The sequence below is a fragment of the Nematolebias whitei genome, chromosome 17, assembly GCF_014905685.2.
Source record: "Nematolebias whitei isolate Nwh7 chromosome 17, NemWhi1, whole genome shotgun sequence".
Classification (NCBI taxonomy): Eukaryota; Metazoa; Chordata; class Actinopteri; order Cyprinodontiformes; family Rivulidae; genus Nematolebias; species Nematolebias whitei.
The window spans coordinates 25,844,116-25,858,348 of record NC_056514.1 but is presented as its reverse complement, the minus strand read 5'-3'; the positions used below and the strand labels follow the sequence as shown (position 1 = coordinate 25,858,348).

Sequence of the window (14,233 nt, the reverse complement as noted above, 5' to 3'; positions counted from 1 at the left end):
AGTCATTTAAACAAGGCCTGAAAAGATGAATAAATGAAAACAAAAAGCAGAAGCCCCGCTCCACTTCTATAAATGCCCCCAGGCAGCACTGAATAGTAGGCATTGAAGCTCAAAGTGATCAAACTGTAAAGTTTGAGGTAATTGTGAATCCCAGAAGCAAATTGTTTATTTTTTAACTTTGCTCCACTAAGTGACAAACAAAACTACAAATCTGTACTCTGAATACCTGCTGTACTTTCAGGCAGGACACAAAGTCAGCCCTGTTAATCTTTTTTTTAATCTAAAGAGCCATGTGGTAAAAATAATAATCGTCCTACCAAGTCTCAAAGTCTCCAATGCTGGGCTCAAGAGGAACACCTGAGGACAGCAGCTTCTCTCCGTGGGACAAAAGAGCATACAGCAAGGACAGTCCAAACTTAAAAAAAAAAAAAAAAACATGTACAGGAAAAAATTTTAAAAACAAAACATGAGAACTGCACAAGACACTTTACACCTCCGTCGACAAATTATACAGCAATCCATTGTAATGGCCAGGACAAGCAAAGACCTTGTAAAACATTTGACCTTTGATCAAGTTTTATTACATTATCTTGAGCAGATCAGAAGTTATGTGTGGAAGTAGTGAAATTTTTGCAGACGTACGAAGACGTACTATAATTCAGCCATTGACGAGTGTATAAAAATAAAATATAAAGGGACTGAATAAAAGTTCAACAGTTCAGGGCACCAACCTTGTTCTGACACGCCAGCGAGAGGCACTCATATGTTGACAGCGATTCTGAAGAAGTCAGATCTTTGAGGACAACGATGAGCTGACTGAACGTCAGGCTGGTGATCACGTTTCGGAGAGGTGGGTAGAGGACGGGAAGGGCCTAAACATGATGCAGGAATAAAGATTAAACAAAACCATTGAGCTGTTAATTTAGGTGAATAAAACTTGATCCGACAGCTTCTTAAAGATAAAAAAGGCAGCTTTTCTGAGAAGTTAGTTTCATCTGTCCATGCGGTATTCAGAACATGAATAGAGAACTTTATAAACAATGATTCAAAGTAAAATCACTGTAGAAATGAAGTTACTTCGACTGCACAGTTCATTTTGGTTAAGGTTTTTAGAGTAGAAACAGCAACTTACACCTGACCTACCTCCTCTGTGTCTTTGCTCATCAGCGTAGGAAGGTTGGAGGTCACGATGTGCAGGACTTTTATTGCTGCATCGTGTTTCAGGAACGGGAGCAGACGAGAGAGAAGCTTTTTACCCTTTGAGACGGTCAGGAAAGGAAGAAACTCCACTCCTGAATCACTGCATCAGGAATTGAAAAGGTTTGGTCTTCAAACAGTTAATATTTAGCACTTGTATTAAATTTATGGCTTATGTACAACAAAAACCAAGTATTTTAGTTCAATATATTTGTTTGGTACTTTAACTCACACAGACTTGTAGTGTTGCAGCTGTGAATAGATTCGCTCCACTTTTCTCTGGGTCTTCTCCCTCAACCTCACTTCTTCTGCTTCAGACAAAACTGTGCTTTTCATCCTCTCCATTTCCTCCACCTCCAGCAAAACACCAAACAGCTGGAAGAAGGAGAAAGTAATGATACTCTGTAGGTTGTTAAAACAAGTATTAAGTATCAAGCAAGTACCTTTTCTATTTTGTTTAGAATCTCTAACCGCTGTTGTCTGGTGTCTTTTTGTTCCTGGGGAATAAATATGTAATTGTAAGAGAAATCCAGTTGTAATAATACACAAAATGGTAAAAGACCGACCTCAACCGGACTTTGAGCTTGGACTGCATGAACTGCACTGATGGCACGACGAGGAGAATAACACGTGGACACAGCAACTTGGCCTAAAGAGCCTTCAATATGCACCACTGAAAATAAAAAACACCAATTGAGGAAAATCTGCAGCAGTGCATCTTTAACAGCACGTTACCCTAACATAATGCACGTGTGCGTTTCTTCCAGAATTTGTAGTTTCTTTTAGAGACTGGCTACGCAAATGACCAACTAAATATGGTGTAGTAGCATTATAAAGGCAACGTGAAGAAAACCTGGAGTGTAGGCGTCCACTTTCGTGATGTAAGGCGTTGTGAGCTTCAGTGGCTCCTTCTTGCTCCGGATACCAAGCTCTTCCTCGGCCAACTTGGCTTCTATCCGACGATAATACTCCTGTTGGAGAGTTCAAGATGACCCAAAAACAGCTCAATGCCAAGTTTTAAACACCTCATTTATTTACATTTTGCTTCCAGGGAGACAAACGTGTTTTTAAATGGGTCAGAAGGTTTTATTTTTCAACCTTTAAGTTTATTGAAAACATGTCTCTGATTTTTGCTGCTTTGCTTTACATTTTATTTAGTTTTTGTACAATGGCTGCATGTTGTGCAGTGTTTAGTAAAACGAGAAGAGGAAAAAGACTTGATATCTACATCATGAACTGCATCCCAAAGGACGAGATGCACCGTCCATCAATATAGACTAGCTCTTTGAGAATCACCTTGTTGCTGCCAAAATACTATTTTGTTTAACTCTTATCTTTTGATATTTTTTAAAAGATTTAGTCACAGCAGAACAAAATGGGTCTTTGTGACAAACTGATGGTGAAGTGCCTCAGGATCAAATTAAACTGTCCATTTAGTGTCAACACCAACTTATCGGAGTTTAGGAGCCTTTTGATATCTTGTAGGTCAGATTTATGTGGCTCAAACAAAATCAAAATCTTTGAAAAATGGTGAAGAGCGGGACCGAAACAGTTAAAAATAAAAAAAAAGCAACCATAAGTCCAAAGATAACCTTTAACAGTAAAAAGCTTGGAATAAATAAATACTGAGCATTTTAAAATACTTCATCTTGTCAAGAGTCTGCCTTCTTAGAAGAAACATAAGAAAAATAATAAAGGATGAGACAATAGTAGTGTGTGATGTGATATAATCCTGAGAAATAATTAAATTTTCTACCTGGTAATAGTAATCCTCCAGATACGGGTTCTCACTCTGCAGCTGAATCATAAGCAGCCGGGTGATCCACTCCTTTTCTTTAATGGTCATGAGATGACAGTAAGGGTCCCAGCCCTCAGACTTTCTATAAGCAGGAATAAACTCATTCCACCAGGCACTACTGAATAAACATTTATACAAAATCATCTCTTGATGTGGTGTTGACCTTTGGAACAGCCGCTGTTTTTGGCTCAGGAGTCGTTTGTGTTGAGGATGGAGCTGCGTGACTGGACCGGGGTACCTGCTGAGCAGAGAGTTTATGCCCTCCAGCCACAAGCTTCCAAAAAATGTTTCATGCACAGACAGAAGTTTTTTTTATAAAAATACTGTGATGCCACTTGGCCTGTCAAGCTACACCACGGGCAAGAAGTTTTAAAGCATGGCTTGTCAGTCATCAAATCATTTTACTTTAAACTGGACCACAAATCAAATGTTCAGAACAATGTTCTGTTGAGTTGAAAAAGGATTAGGCCCATAAACGTAATGTCAGTGAGACGTGCAGCTCAATATGGTACAAACTTTGTAATACTTGCTTTAAATGAAAGTTTAACTGTAGAAGTTAAAAGAATCTCAACTAAAGTCACTGTGACATTATAAATACTCTAATGATCAAGACTCAAGTGAAATATACTTTGTTCTTCATTTTTGTCGACAACTCTCTCAGGTCATCCTAAAACAAGTGTGACACGCAACAACCTACCGGAAAGGCTCCACTGGGGTAGACGAAGGGCTGTAAAAGGTTGAGGGTCTTGGGGAGTTGGTACCGAAGTGAAGCTGCATTACCTTGGGAGCCAGAGGCCGAGGAGAGGAGGGACAAGGGTGGTTTGGAGGAAACCTGAAGTCCCCCGTCTGATTCAGCAGAATATATATACATACAAAACAATGTATAAGTCATAATAAATGATAAATGGAGAATTCTCCCAGTGAGATTAGGGAATAAACCTGGTTAAAATGTGGTCGTGGTGTCAGTGGCTGGCGTGAGAAGATGGGCGATCCTGGTATCATGGGTGCATGAATCTGCAAAATACATGGAAAAATTAAACTGATGTCTGAAGAGATTTAATTTTTAGTAATTTTGCATTAATAATCTCACATGTTTGAGCTTTAGATGTTATTTTAGATAGTCACTTCTGCAGTTGCATTCGGCCTAAAAAAATCCAACCTGACCCGGCCCAGCCCATTGTCATTTTTTCTGAGCCAGACCCGATAAATTAACTGTAATTACAGGCCCGAACACGAAAAAAAAAAAGACTTTTTAATTTTTTATTAAGCTTTTACTGCTTATGCAAGTAAAACATGATAGTTTTAAAAACATAAGATGTACAATTTCTTGTTGATTTAAAAAGTCACCATACAAATATTAAATATAGCTACAAAATGAATATTTAAAAAACAATCCCAAAAGAGGCTAATTTACAGATAAAAATATTTTAGAGCAAAATTTGGAAAAATATAGAACAAGGCTATTTTAATTGAATGCGCTGCTCGCGTCAGCTTTAGTTCAGATGCTGCAACTTCCTTCACCGCAGATTCAATTCAAAGTTTATATAGTGCATTTAGAAACAACCACAGCTGACCAAAGTGCTTCACAAGAATTACATCGTAGATAAAAATATGATAAAATAAAGTTTAATAAAAAGTATAATAAAATTTACAGTAAAATATCAATAAAATAATAGTACTAATAAAAACAAAGACAACTATTGCATATTTGCTGCAATTCCCCCAAAACTTGAGTCAATCAGGTACTAATGAGTGAAGGCCAGGGAGAATAGATGCATTTTCAGTCTGGACTTAAACTGATCTACTGACAGAGAGCTCAACAGACAGACGGAGGCTGATAGCAGGTGGAGCGGGATGCACGTGGCCGATGATCCGTTTCGTCCATCTGAAGCTTAACCTTTTTTATTTTTTATTTTCTCCACCTCTTTCAACCAGCTGGTAAGCAGACACGTGCGGGTGATGATCCGGTTGTCCATCTTTAACGCAACATTTTTTACATCTTTCAACCGGCCGGTCGGACCCGAGTGTACATCTGACACATAAGCAGATTTCACTGTGATGGCTTTGTAGAGCGAGTTCTCCCATTTTTAGCTTTTGTTTAATACTTTTCAGCTCCATTATGTCACTTGTTGTGGGTCACCTGCAAATCCTCAGATGTGTGACGAGAGCAAAGGGCGGGTGGGGCCACATGCGCTATTAAAACCGCATCAAAAGCCTGAGACTGACCCGGCCCGCCTATCAAGCACATAATTTTGGTCCAACCCGGCCCAAATTTCAGGTCGGGTTGGGGCTCAGGCAAAAAAAAAATTTTTATTTTAAAATTGCAGCTCTAATTTAGCTGAACTGAATTCTCCATTTCTTTCACATTTTACAGTTTTATACTTTATGAAACGTCTAAAATTAAGATGAAACTAAAAGAACCTTTTCTTCTGAAGAAAACTAATCTGCCTGAAAAATCTTGGAACTCACCAGTTAGCTTAGCAGATCTCAAAAGAATATCAGGTGCTCAATTTATGTGTTTTTGCCAGAAATGATGTTTTTGTGAGAACAACAAAACTGCTGAGTTTTAGTTTCTGGTTCAATCAAATAAAGACATAAAAATACCTCAACTCTGCATCCACAAGAGTTAAAAATTTATATTTTAAGTTTCAAATAGTCCAACTTATAATTTCATACATATCTGAGCATGATGTACTAAAATTTTACAGCAACAGTTACAGTAATGATGCTCCAAAACTAAAAGTTAATGTTTGTTATTGATGGTAATCATGTTAAAAAGTTCAAAGGAAAATGTGGTTTTAAAAGATGTATTGAAAAGGACTTTTGGATGTTCTCACGTAAATCAAATCCAACAAAACAGTTTATTTTCTTAGTCCACTACTGAAGCCATTAGGTCTCCATTTTACTTTTCCATTTAATGATACTTTTCCTCTTTTCATTATCCTTAATCACCATTTTTATTTTCACTTTATTTTTTATTTTTTTAATTTGTACGCATAATAAAAAATAAATTGCATGCATACTTTATGATCGTCTATTGTCATCCACTGTTGTCATCACCATTAAAATTCAGGTCTCTTGTCAACGAGTCCCCGAGGCTCAATATATAAAGGTATAAAAATTTATCAAGGTATAAATTTATCAAGGTATAAATAAAGGTTAAATGAATTATTGTTTTATATTCAAACACAAGTGATTTAAACCTTTGCCAAGTCATTTGTCTGTGTGTGGGGGTGTTCCTTGTAAAAGACAAGTTAAAATTTAGTATTTTCCACCTGAGGGGGAACTCTTTGATAAAAATGTCTTCTGATGAAGGATCCTCTGGGCTCTCCTCTCCTGCCTCCGAAAGGGATGGGATGTGGCAACTCCAGGAAACTGTGGTTCATGTGCTGACCTCTGCCTCTGTGACCAATCACACACACTATGGCACTGTCCTACAAATAATACAAGAACCAGTTTTAAAGTAAAGGTTTCACAAATCCATCAAGGATAACATGCCGTTTGTAACCTGAAGTACTGATCCCGAGACCCTGACGTTTTTTCTGCAAGGTGTCATCCTCTAGGAACAAAAACAGTGGAAGGAAGTCTGAGCTGCACAAAGTGGAGGACAAGTATGTGAATGTTAGCACTTACATTATTCTGAAAGGCGTTCCGGTACACGGCAGGCCCACAGTCTACTATAGCGTTGTCGAGACTCTTCAAATGCAAAAAACAACAAAGATTAAACGCAGTCACTACAAGCTGAGCCATTACTTGGAGTTGAATGAACAGTCACCATGAGGCTTGGCCGGCCCTCCACTATCCTCATCACAGCTGGGTCCTCGAACATCTGCCCCCTGTCCAGTCCTGCCCTCCGCCCCCTGCCTCTGCCGCGCTGCCATGGGGCAGCCCTGAGCAGGAACTGAGGCTTCTTTATGGGCGGTGATAAGGGGGGGCTGTGGAGAGATGGAGGATTGGGGTCTGGTATCAACGTTTCAGGCAACTGTTCTCCAAATGGACCGCTGCCAAACCCAAGAGAGTCTGTGGTGCTGTGGGGGTCGGGATCTGAGATGCAGATAAACACAGAAGGTTTCAGTTTGTTCCATTACAGCTTTTGTAGCTTAAACGACTGAATCGTGTCAAACTTTAGCCCTACAATAAAAACAAAATGGACTTCATTTTAGGTAATCCGTATCTCCACAACAAGCAGCTGTGACTTGATTCCAGTCTTTTTCCATTAGTGAAATTTCAGGGTCCAATATGGAATCAGTTTAATGCATTTTCATTCATTAAAAATAAAAAAGGCTAGAAAAAAAATAATGCAAAAAATAAAAAGTGTGCATGAAATTCAAAATAGTGCAGCCTTTTTGACCATCTGTATTTGAACAGCTAAAATGTATGTTAGCATTGTAATGGCATTATTACTACTACTACTATTAGTAGTATTAGTAATGATACTGAAAAGTACCTGTTCTTGAACAGACGATGGAGAGGAGCTCAGGTGAGGAGGGGGCGGGATCCCTCATCATAAGACATGGTATGGACCTGACAACATATCATGTATGGTGTACATCACTATACACAGCTGTATGTGATGACTTCACTGCTGTTCATAATTGAACGGCTCTTTGAAGTGAATAGATCTTCAGTAACGGGTTCCTTCAAAGAGCTATAAAGCCCTCTCTCCTGTTTAGAATGAAGGGGCAGCTGGAGAGCATAACATTAAAATTTAAGCATTTATGGCCAAGATGTCAGAATAATTTTCCTTAACTGTGCAAAGGTAGCCAGACAAAGTAAGTATGAACGCAAAGGTGAAGCACATTGTTTTCATTTCTTCATTTTCAGACTACATACCAGTGAAATTCAAACCCATGTCTCTCAGGTCATAGGAAAGAACTTTCCCAGTGCACCATGCAGTTAGTATGACGGATGCATATCGCTTGTTGTGTAGAGTTACTGAAAGCTGATGCAAAGGTGTTCTTAATTACTCACCGACTCAAAGTCATTGAGTGTTCATTGCTTGAATCAGCACCATGGAAACAGAGGCAGAAGATGAGAAAATGGTTAAAGAGCATCTTAGCCTGGTATTAAAGGAGCATGTTAAATTGGGCGCAATAGTTCAAGTGTTGGTTTCTAATAGAGTCTGTAGTCCAACTGAAAGGCACAGCTGTCACCATGCTGATTAGGTCAGGCATGTTAGGCAGACTTTACAACGTGGAAAAAAACTGAGGTGGTCCACAATGCATCTGCCTGTTCCAGACATTGGCCACAACTCTTGGGGACCACATGGTGGAACTTCGTCCATTCATCTCTCTTTTACCAGCTTCTTCCTTTTCGGGTCACAGGGGTCATTGGTACCCATATTCAGCAGTTACTGTGAGAGGCAGGGGACACCCTGGACAGGCCGCAAGTCCATCACAGGGCCCCACACAAGAGAAACAAGACAACCATTCACACCTAGGGACAATTTAGAGTTACCAATTAGCCCAACATGAATGCATGGAGAGAATATGCAAACTCCACCCAGAATGGCCCCCCGGACGGGATTCTATCCGGCAACCTGCTTGTTGAGAGGCAGCAGCTCTACCAACTGTGCCACATAATAGTATTAATAGTAGTGTAATTACTACCAATAGTACTAATGGCGGTAGCTCTAGTCTAAAAGCACTTGCTCGTTTGATTTACATCTGTTATATAAAATGCTAAATCGAGGTTGTAATGCGTTTGCACTGAAGCAGGCTCATTAGCATAAAATTTAGACTTCATTTACTTGTATAAGTATGAAAGATCAACTTATAGTTCCATAATCACTGGGATTTGTAGATTGACAAATGGAGTCTAGTCACTTTGCCACTGATAAGTGTGACTCCACTCAGCTCTCATCTTATCGGTTCTTCTCAGGTGCAGGTGATTTGCCACTGTGACTCGTTTCCCCGCTCTGAGCGTGATTGTCAATGCAAAGTGGGCGGTATCGTAACAGGTCATTGCGTTTGAGCCACTCTGCTCACTGTGATCCTTAAATCGGCCTATAATCGGACTTCAATTTCTTTAGCTTATCCCGGCACTGCTCCTAAGTCCTGGTGTAGCCATGCTGTGCAATCATCTCTGATATCTCTTGGTAAACACGTCGTTTTAATTTTTTTATTGTGGCACTGTCCATCAAGATGATTAGGAAGCGTAGGTTCAGATGTAGTGTGCAGTTTTGCTGAGAGAGTCATTCAGTGATGTAGCTCTGCTGGCCAAACAACGGCTGCTGTCTGCTTATGCCAGAATTTGCACCTTGGAGAAGTCCACGTCGAACCTCAAACAAGGTGGTCCCATAAACCGGACTGAGTGAGGGTGGGTACTTTCAGTGGTCAGGCTCTTAAAATGGTGCAGTGTAGAACCGATGAGTTGAGACAGTGGCATAGTGTGCAAAACTACCATTAAAAAGTTTGTCAGTAGGGGTAGTTTTGTTGGCCCAAATCCAAGCAGCTGAAATTTTCCCATGTATCTAATGGAGCTTAAATAAAAACTAACATGTCAAAAACCAATTACAGCACAAGCCTCAAAAGACAGCTATCATCTCCTAAATGCTCTTAATTATTAGATGTTTGAATGGTTGCAAAAAGTTCAATAGGAGTACTTTGGCAGCAAAGAAAATTCAAAAGGCATAGGAGGGAAAAATAGAAAGATCTCAATGTACGTTTCATGAACACTAGAACATTCATCCTTCCATCTTCCACTTGTTCCAAAGCCAACAGGCAGCAGCTTGAGCAGGGAGGCCCAGACATCTCTTTCCACAGCCACCTCTTCCAGCTCTTCTGGGAGAAACCCAAGGTGTTCCCAGGCCAACTGAGAGCCAATCTCTCCAGCGTGTCTTCCCAAGGCCTCCTCCCAGTCAGACATGCACGAAGCATCCTTACCAGATTCCCAAACCACCTACGCTCCCCTCTCTGCTGCTTTTGAATGAGGCTCACAGCCATTGGCTGAGCTCACGCTCACTCCACAGCTCACCGCTTTGTGATTGGTTCCTTATTCAGTTGCTCCTGTATGATTGGCTGGGGCACAGCTGCTGCTGGAGCTCAGTTACGGAGTTAAGCCCCCAGTATACTCCCGCGTACATCAGTCCACATGCACCAGGTTAAGAGTCGAAGCGGACGCCTTTAGGGCATGTCCACGCAAAGCTCATTTTTACAACTGCGTACGCGTACTCTGTCACACAATAAACTGCCTGGCGACTGTTTTGTATGTGACACCATTGTATTAAATTCCCATTCTTAAGCCCCGATTTGGTTTAATGGCCTTTTCTTTTTTTTGCCAAAAGGTAAGCAATCTCCTTCTCCGTTGATGCCATGACTGAAATGATGAGAAATCAGGTCCAGCTTGGCTGTAGGAGGGTCTGGAGATTTCCTGGTGGGCTGGTCTGATGCGTGGGCTGCAGGACCAGCGCTCCTTGTTATAATTTTGTTTTGTTTTTTTAGAACTTTTTATTAACAACATATAAACACAGAACATTGCTGCAGCTGGGGCTGCCAGCTCTTTTTTTTTTTTTCCTCGATGTCATCAATCCAGTAGGCGTGTCAGCAAATGACCAATTGGCTCTCTCAATTTGTCCCGAAGGTAAACGCCCCTTTTGTCTGAGGAGCTGCTCTGCAGCCACTCAGGGTGGACTCTCGAGCATGAAGTCTGAACCCTCTGCGGACCGAGCGCACAGTTTCCGCGCGGCTGACAGGACGCGGGTGTATGCTGGAGTCTTTATTTAACGTGTTTAGCAGTCAGCACACGATCATCATGCATTTGTGTAGTTACTTTAAACATCTGCTGTTTGGAAATTACATGAGTTTTCACACACCTCCGGTTTATAATATTTTAAAAATATATGAAACAGCACAGTGGTGCAACTGTTGAGTTGCTGCCTCTCAGTGAGCAGGTCCCCGGTTCAAATCCCGGTCCTGAGACCTTTCTGGGAGGAGTTTGTATGTTCTCTCTGTGCATGCGTGGGTTTTCACTGGGTACTCCGGTTTCCTCCCACAGACCAAAAACATGCATGTTAGGCTGATTGGTAACTCTAAATTGTCCCTAGGTGTGAGTGAGAGTGAATGGTTGTCTCATTTGTCTCTGTGTCCCTGTGATAGACTTGAGACCCGTCCAGGGTGTACCCCACCACTCGCAGTGATTGCTGGACATTGGCACCGGCGACCCCCGTGACCCAAAAATGGAAGAAGTGGGTAAGGGTGCATTCACACCAGCCCTGTTTAGTCTGCTTTCATCGAACTCTAGCTCGTTTTCCTAGAAAGTCCTGCTCGTTTAGGGAGGTGTGAACGCGCCATCGAACTCTGTCACGGAACAAAAAGGCAAACTCTGGCCCGGGCTAAAACCTAGGTCTCGGTCCGGTAGAAGCGAACTCCAGCGCGGTTCGAGCGCAGTGTGAATGTAAACAGACCGGGCCCCGCTCCGCAGGGTAAACAAACACGCATTGCTCTGTCAGCTGCCTTGTGTGAAAAACAATATTCTCCATGGTCTTCTGTCTCATCTTCTGCTCATGCTAAGTCTATTTTTGAAAAATGACAAAATATAACTCCTAAAACTTGATGCCACTTTGTTTTTATTTTTATTTACAGAAGAAGACGACGTGTCTTCAGAGGTTTTTGTGTCGTTTCTTTCAGTAGTTCTTGGTGCAGCGCCCCCACAGGCGAGCGGGGGAACAGGTTGGTTCAACAAGTTGACTCAACTGCACAGTGCAGTGTGAATGCAAACGCACCAGCTCAAATGTAAACAAAAGGTCATGAATATTGGTCTCGAACAGAGTCTACCGGACTATCTGGTGTGAAAACGACCTAAAAGATAATGGATGGATGAAATATTGTTTCTATAATGGATTAAAAATGGTAAACACAAATATTCAAATGATTTAAGCTTTTTTTGTTTAAAAGTGCCAGCTGATGGCCAAGACTACAAATGTGTGATGATTTGAAGACTTGGTGGAATATATCCATACTGATTGCTCATATCTCATTTAAAATGGTAGTTTGGAAACTTTAATGTGTGTTTCTGCAAAAGGTTTATGAACTATTAATATCTTCATCATGAGGGATTTTTTTCCTTTCCACTGTTGCCTTTATGCTCGTTCACTCAGGATGAGAGTGCGGCAAATTTGAAGACTCAAAGCAGTCTGCTCCTCAGATAATGTTAACTTAATTTTATGTATATGAATGTTTCTGTTCAGTGTCCTGAGATGATTTCTGTTGTGACTTGGCACTATATAAATAAACTGAATTGAAATGAAGTAATCCTGTCTAATATTCAATTCTGTTAGTTTATAAAGCGCCAATTCACAACAAACCTCATTTAGGGACACGGCACAAAAAATACACACATACATTGTAAAGTCATCCAAGGAAGGCAGCAGATTAAGTCAAATCTTTAATTCCAATTTTCGAGCAGCACATTGGTGACAGTGGAAAGCAATGACTCCCTTTCAACAGAGAAACCTCCAACAGAGCCAAGCTCAGAATAGGTTGCCATCTGCTGACAATTTAAGCATTATTGGTTTTAGGTTTGGAAGCAGCAATTTTATGAAGTTACTCTGGTGGCAGCTCAGGTGTAACCCAAAGCAATCTTAAATTCTAATCTCAGAGTTGTGGCTGCTGAGACAAATTAATGGAATTAAAATAATATATATATACACAAACATTTGTGTACACATCTTGTGAAAGCTGCATTCCTGGCCGTACTCACCTCAGCAGCTGCCCTCAGATTTATGAATAAAGCCAATGAAATACACTTAAATATTAAGAGACTGGATCAAACCGGTCCATCTTCATTTTATCATTGACAGTTTTTAGACTGACATTTGCAGGACTGGTGGTCTGTCGCCTCTCGTCACTGAGCTCCTCTCCATAATATGAAAATCCACAAAGTAAGTGATTTTGACAGAACAAACGATAATCACATGAATTGCGTTTACAAAAGCAAAATATTTTACTGTTGTAAATTTTAATTTTCATTATGACAGGAAAGGGCATTACTGTACGTGTCCAACCCTACCATCTGCATTTTCAATCAAATCCATCCAGTGGTTTGAAATATTTTGCCAACAGAGTTAACTCCAACAGTTAATGGCAAGGTTTTAAAAACAGAGCTCGTGACCAGATAAGAGCTCACAGACTGTGTCAGGGCAAAGACTCAAGTACACATTAAACTTTAGCTTAGCATTTATAAAACTATAGGCTGCCTCCAAAATTAACCAGCTCATCCTAATAATTTCTGGGCGATTCATTAAAATCCATCCAGACGTTCATGAGCTATTTTGCTAAACAAGCAAATAATGTTGCCTCTGGCTTTAAGCAACAAAAATATGAGCACAATATGCAGACTGGAGTCAACCTCTTGTGTATTTGTAGGCAGAATGTTGGTGCATCAGCTCTTCAGCTGAGCTTCAGATACATTCGTTGTTCTCAACAGCACCAACAGAAGGGAACATCTACACACCCAACCCAAAGGTCTCCTCGTTGTAGACGTTTATGTCCTCGTCCTCCTCAGCCATGGCCTGCAGGAGCTGACAGTCCATGCTGCTCTCATTCTCTGCATCACTCCACTCCTCTCCATTCTCAGGCCACGCATTCTCACAAACATTTTCCTGACAAGATAGTGAAAACACAAAGCGCTCAAATAATGCTGTAAAAGCCACGTGCACCCGTTTACTTTCGTCAAGTGAACGCCTCACGACCTCCTTTGCTTTGACTTGTGACATTTTGCTAAATTCACCAGGTATTTCACGCGTTAGAAACGTTATAACTTACTTGCTGCTGTTCTGAATCACTCATCGTGTGTTTTGGGAAATGTTTATTACACTTGAGCCACGCGCACACGGTGACTTTTCGTGTGAAACTACCTGCTTTCTCCAGCCACACCGCTGAGACGCTCATCAACTACTAATTGAACACACCTGTGAGGCGCGGGGGGCGTGGCCGTCGTGACGTCACCATGAAAGAATTTTGTCTCTAAAATCGTTCATGACCTCAGATTAAACAGCTGTCTCTTCAAATAAACGTGTTCAGCGTCGCGGGCAACAACTGCTTAGCTAAGAGTGACCTCTGGTGACCAAAGACTTTCTCACAACTTTCTGCAAGTTTTGACGGTTTGGGACAGTGGCGATTTTAGCCTCATTTTGGGGGTGCCCAAGCACCCTTAAATTTTAACCCAGCACCCCTGAAAAATAAAGTAAAAAATATATATCTATATATATATATATTAAAAATTTTTTTTTTTTTTTTT

General features: G+C 40.8%; 1 protein-coding gene across 1 annotated transcript in view; it reads right to left on the bottom strand.

Moving 5' to 3' along the window:
• patl2 (PAT1 homolog 2) overlaps positions 1-13,876 on the bottom strand; it is a 19,924-nt gene extending 6,048 nt beyond the window's left edge. The window contains exons 1-17 of the mRNA XM_037691018.1: positions 13,759-13,876; positions 13,448-13,595; positions 6,771-7,039; positions 6,629-6,691; positions 6,504-6,554; positions 6,271-6,429; positions 3,935-4,009; positions 3,693-3,841; positions 3,159-3,233; positions 2,954-3,077; positions 2,051-2,168; positions 1,764-1,870; positions 1,641-1,694; positions 1,430-1,572; positions 1,144-1,300; positions 732-872; positions 318-415 (exon numbers count right to left, since the gene is read on the bottom strand). Of these exons, the coding sequence (XP_037546946.1) occupies positions 318-415; positions 732-872; positions 1,144-1,300; positions 1,430-1,572; positions 1,641-1,694; positions 1,764-1,870; positions 2,051-2,168; positions 2,954-3,077; positions 3,159-3,233; positions 3,693-3,841; positions 3,935-4,009; positions 6,271-6,429; positions 6,504-6,554; positions 6,629-6,691; positions 6,771-7,039; positions 13,448-13,595; positions 13,759-13,782 (1,955 nt within the window). The 5' untranslated portion in view covers positions 13,783-13,876. The remainder of the gene's footprint in view (positions 1-317; positions 416-731; positions 873-1,143; positions 1,301-1,429; positions 1,573-1,640; positions 1,695-1,763; positions 1,871-2,050; positions 2,169-2,953; positions 3,078-3,158; positions 3,234-3,692; positions 3,842-3,934; positions 4,010-6,270; positions 6,430-6,503; positions 6,555-6,628; positions 6,692-6,770; positions 7,040-13,447; positions 13,596-13,758) is intronic.
• Positions 13,877-14,233: the final 357 nt, after the last annotated feature.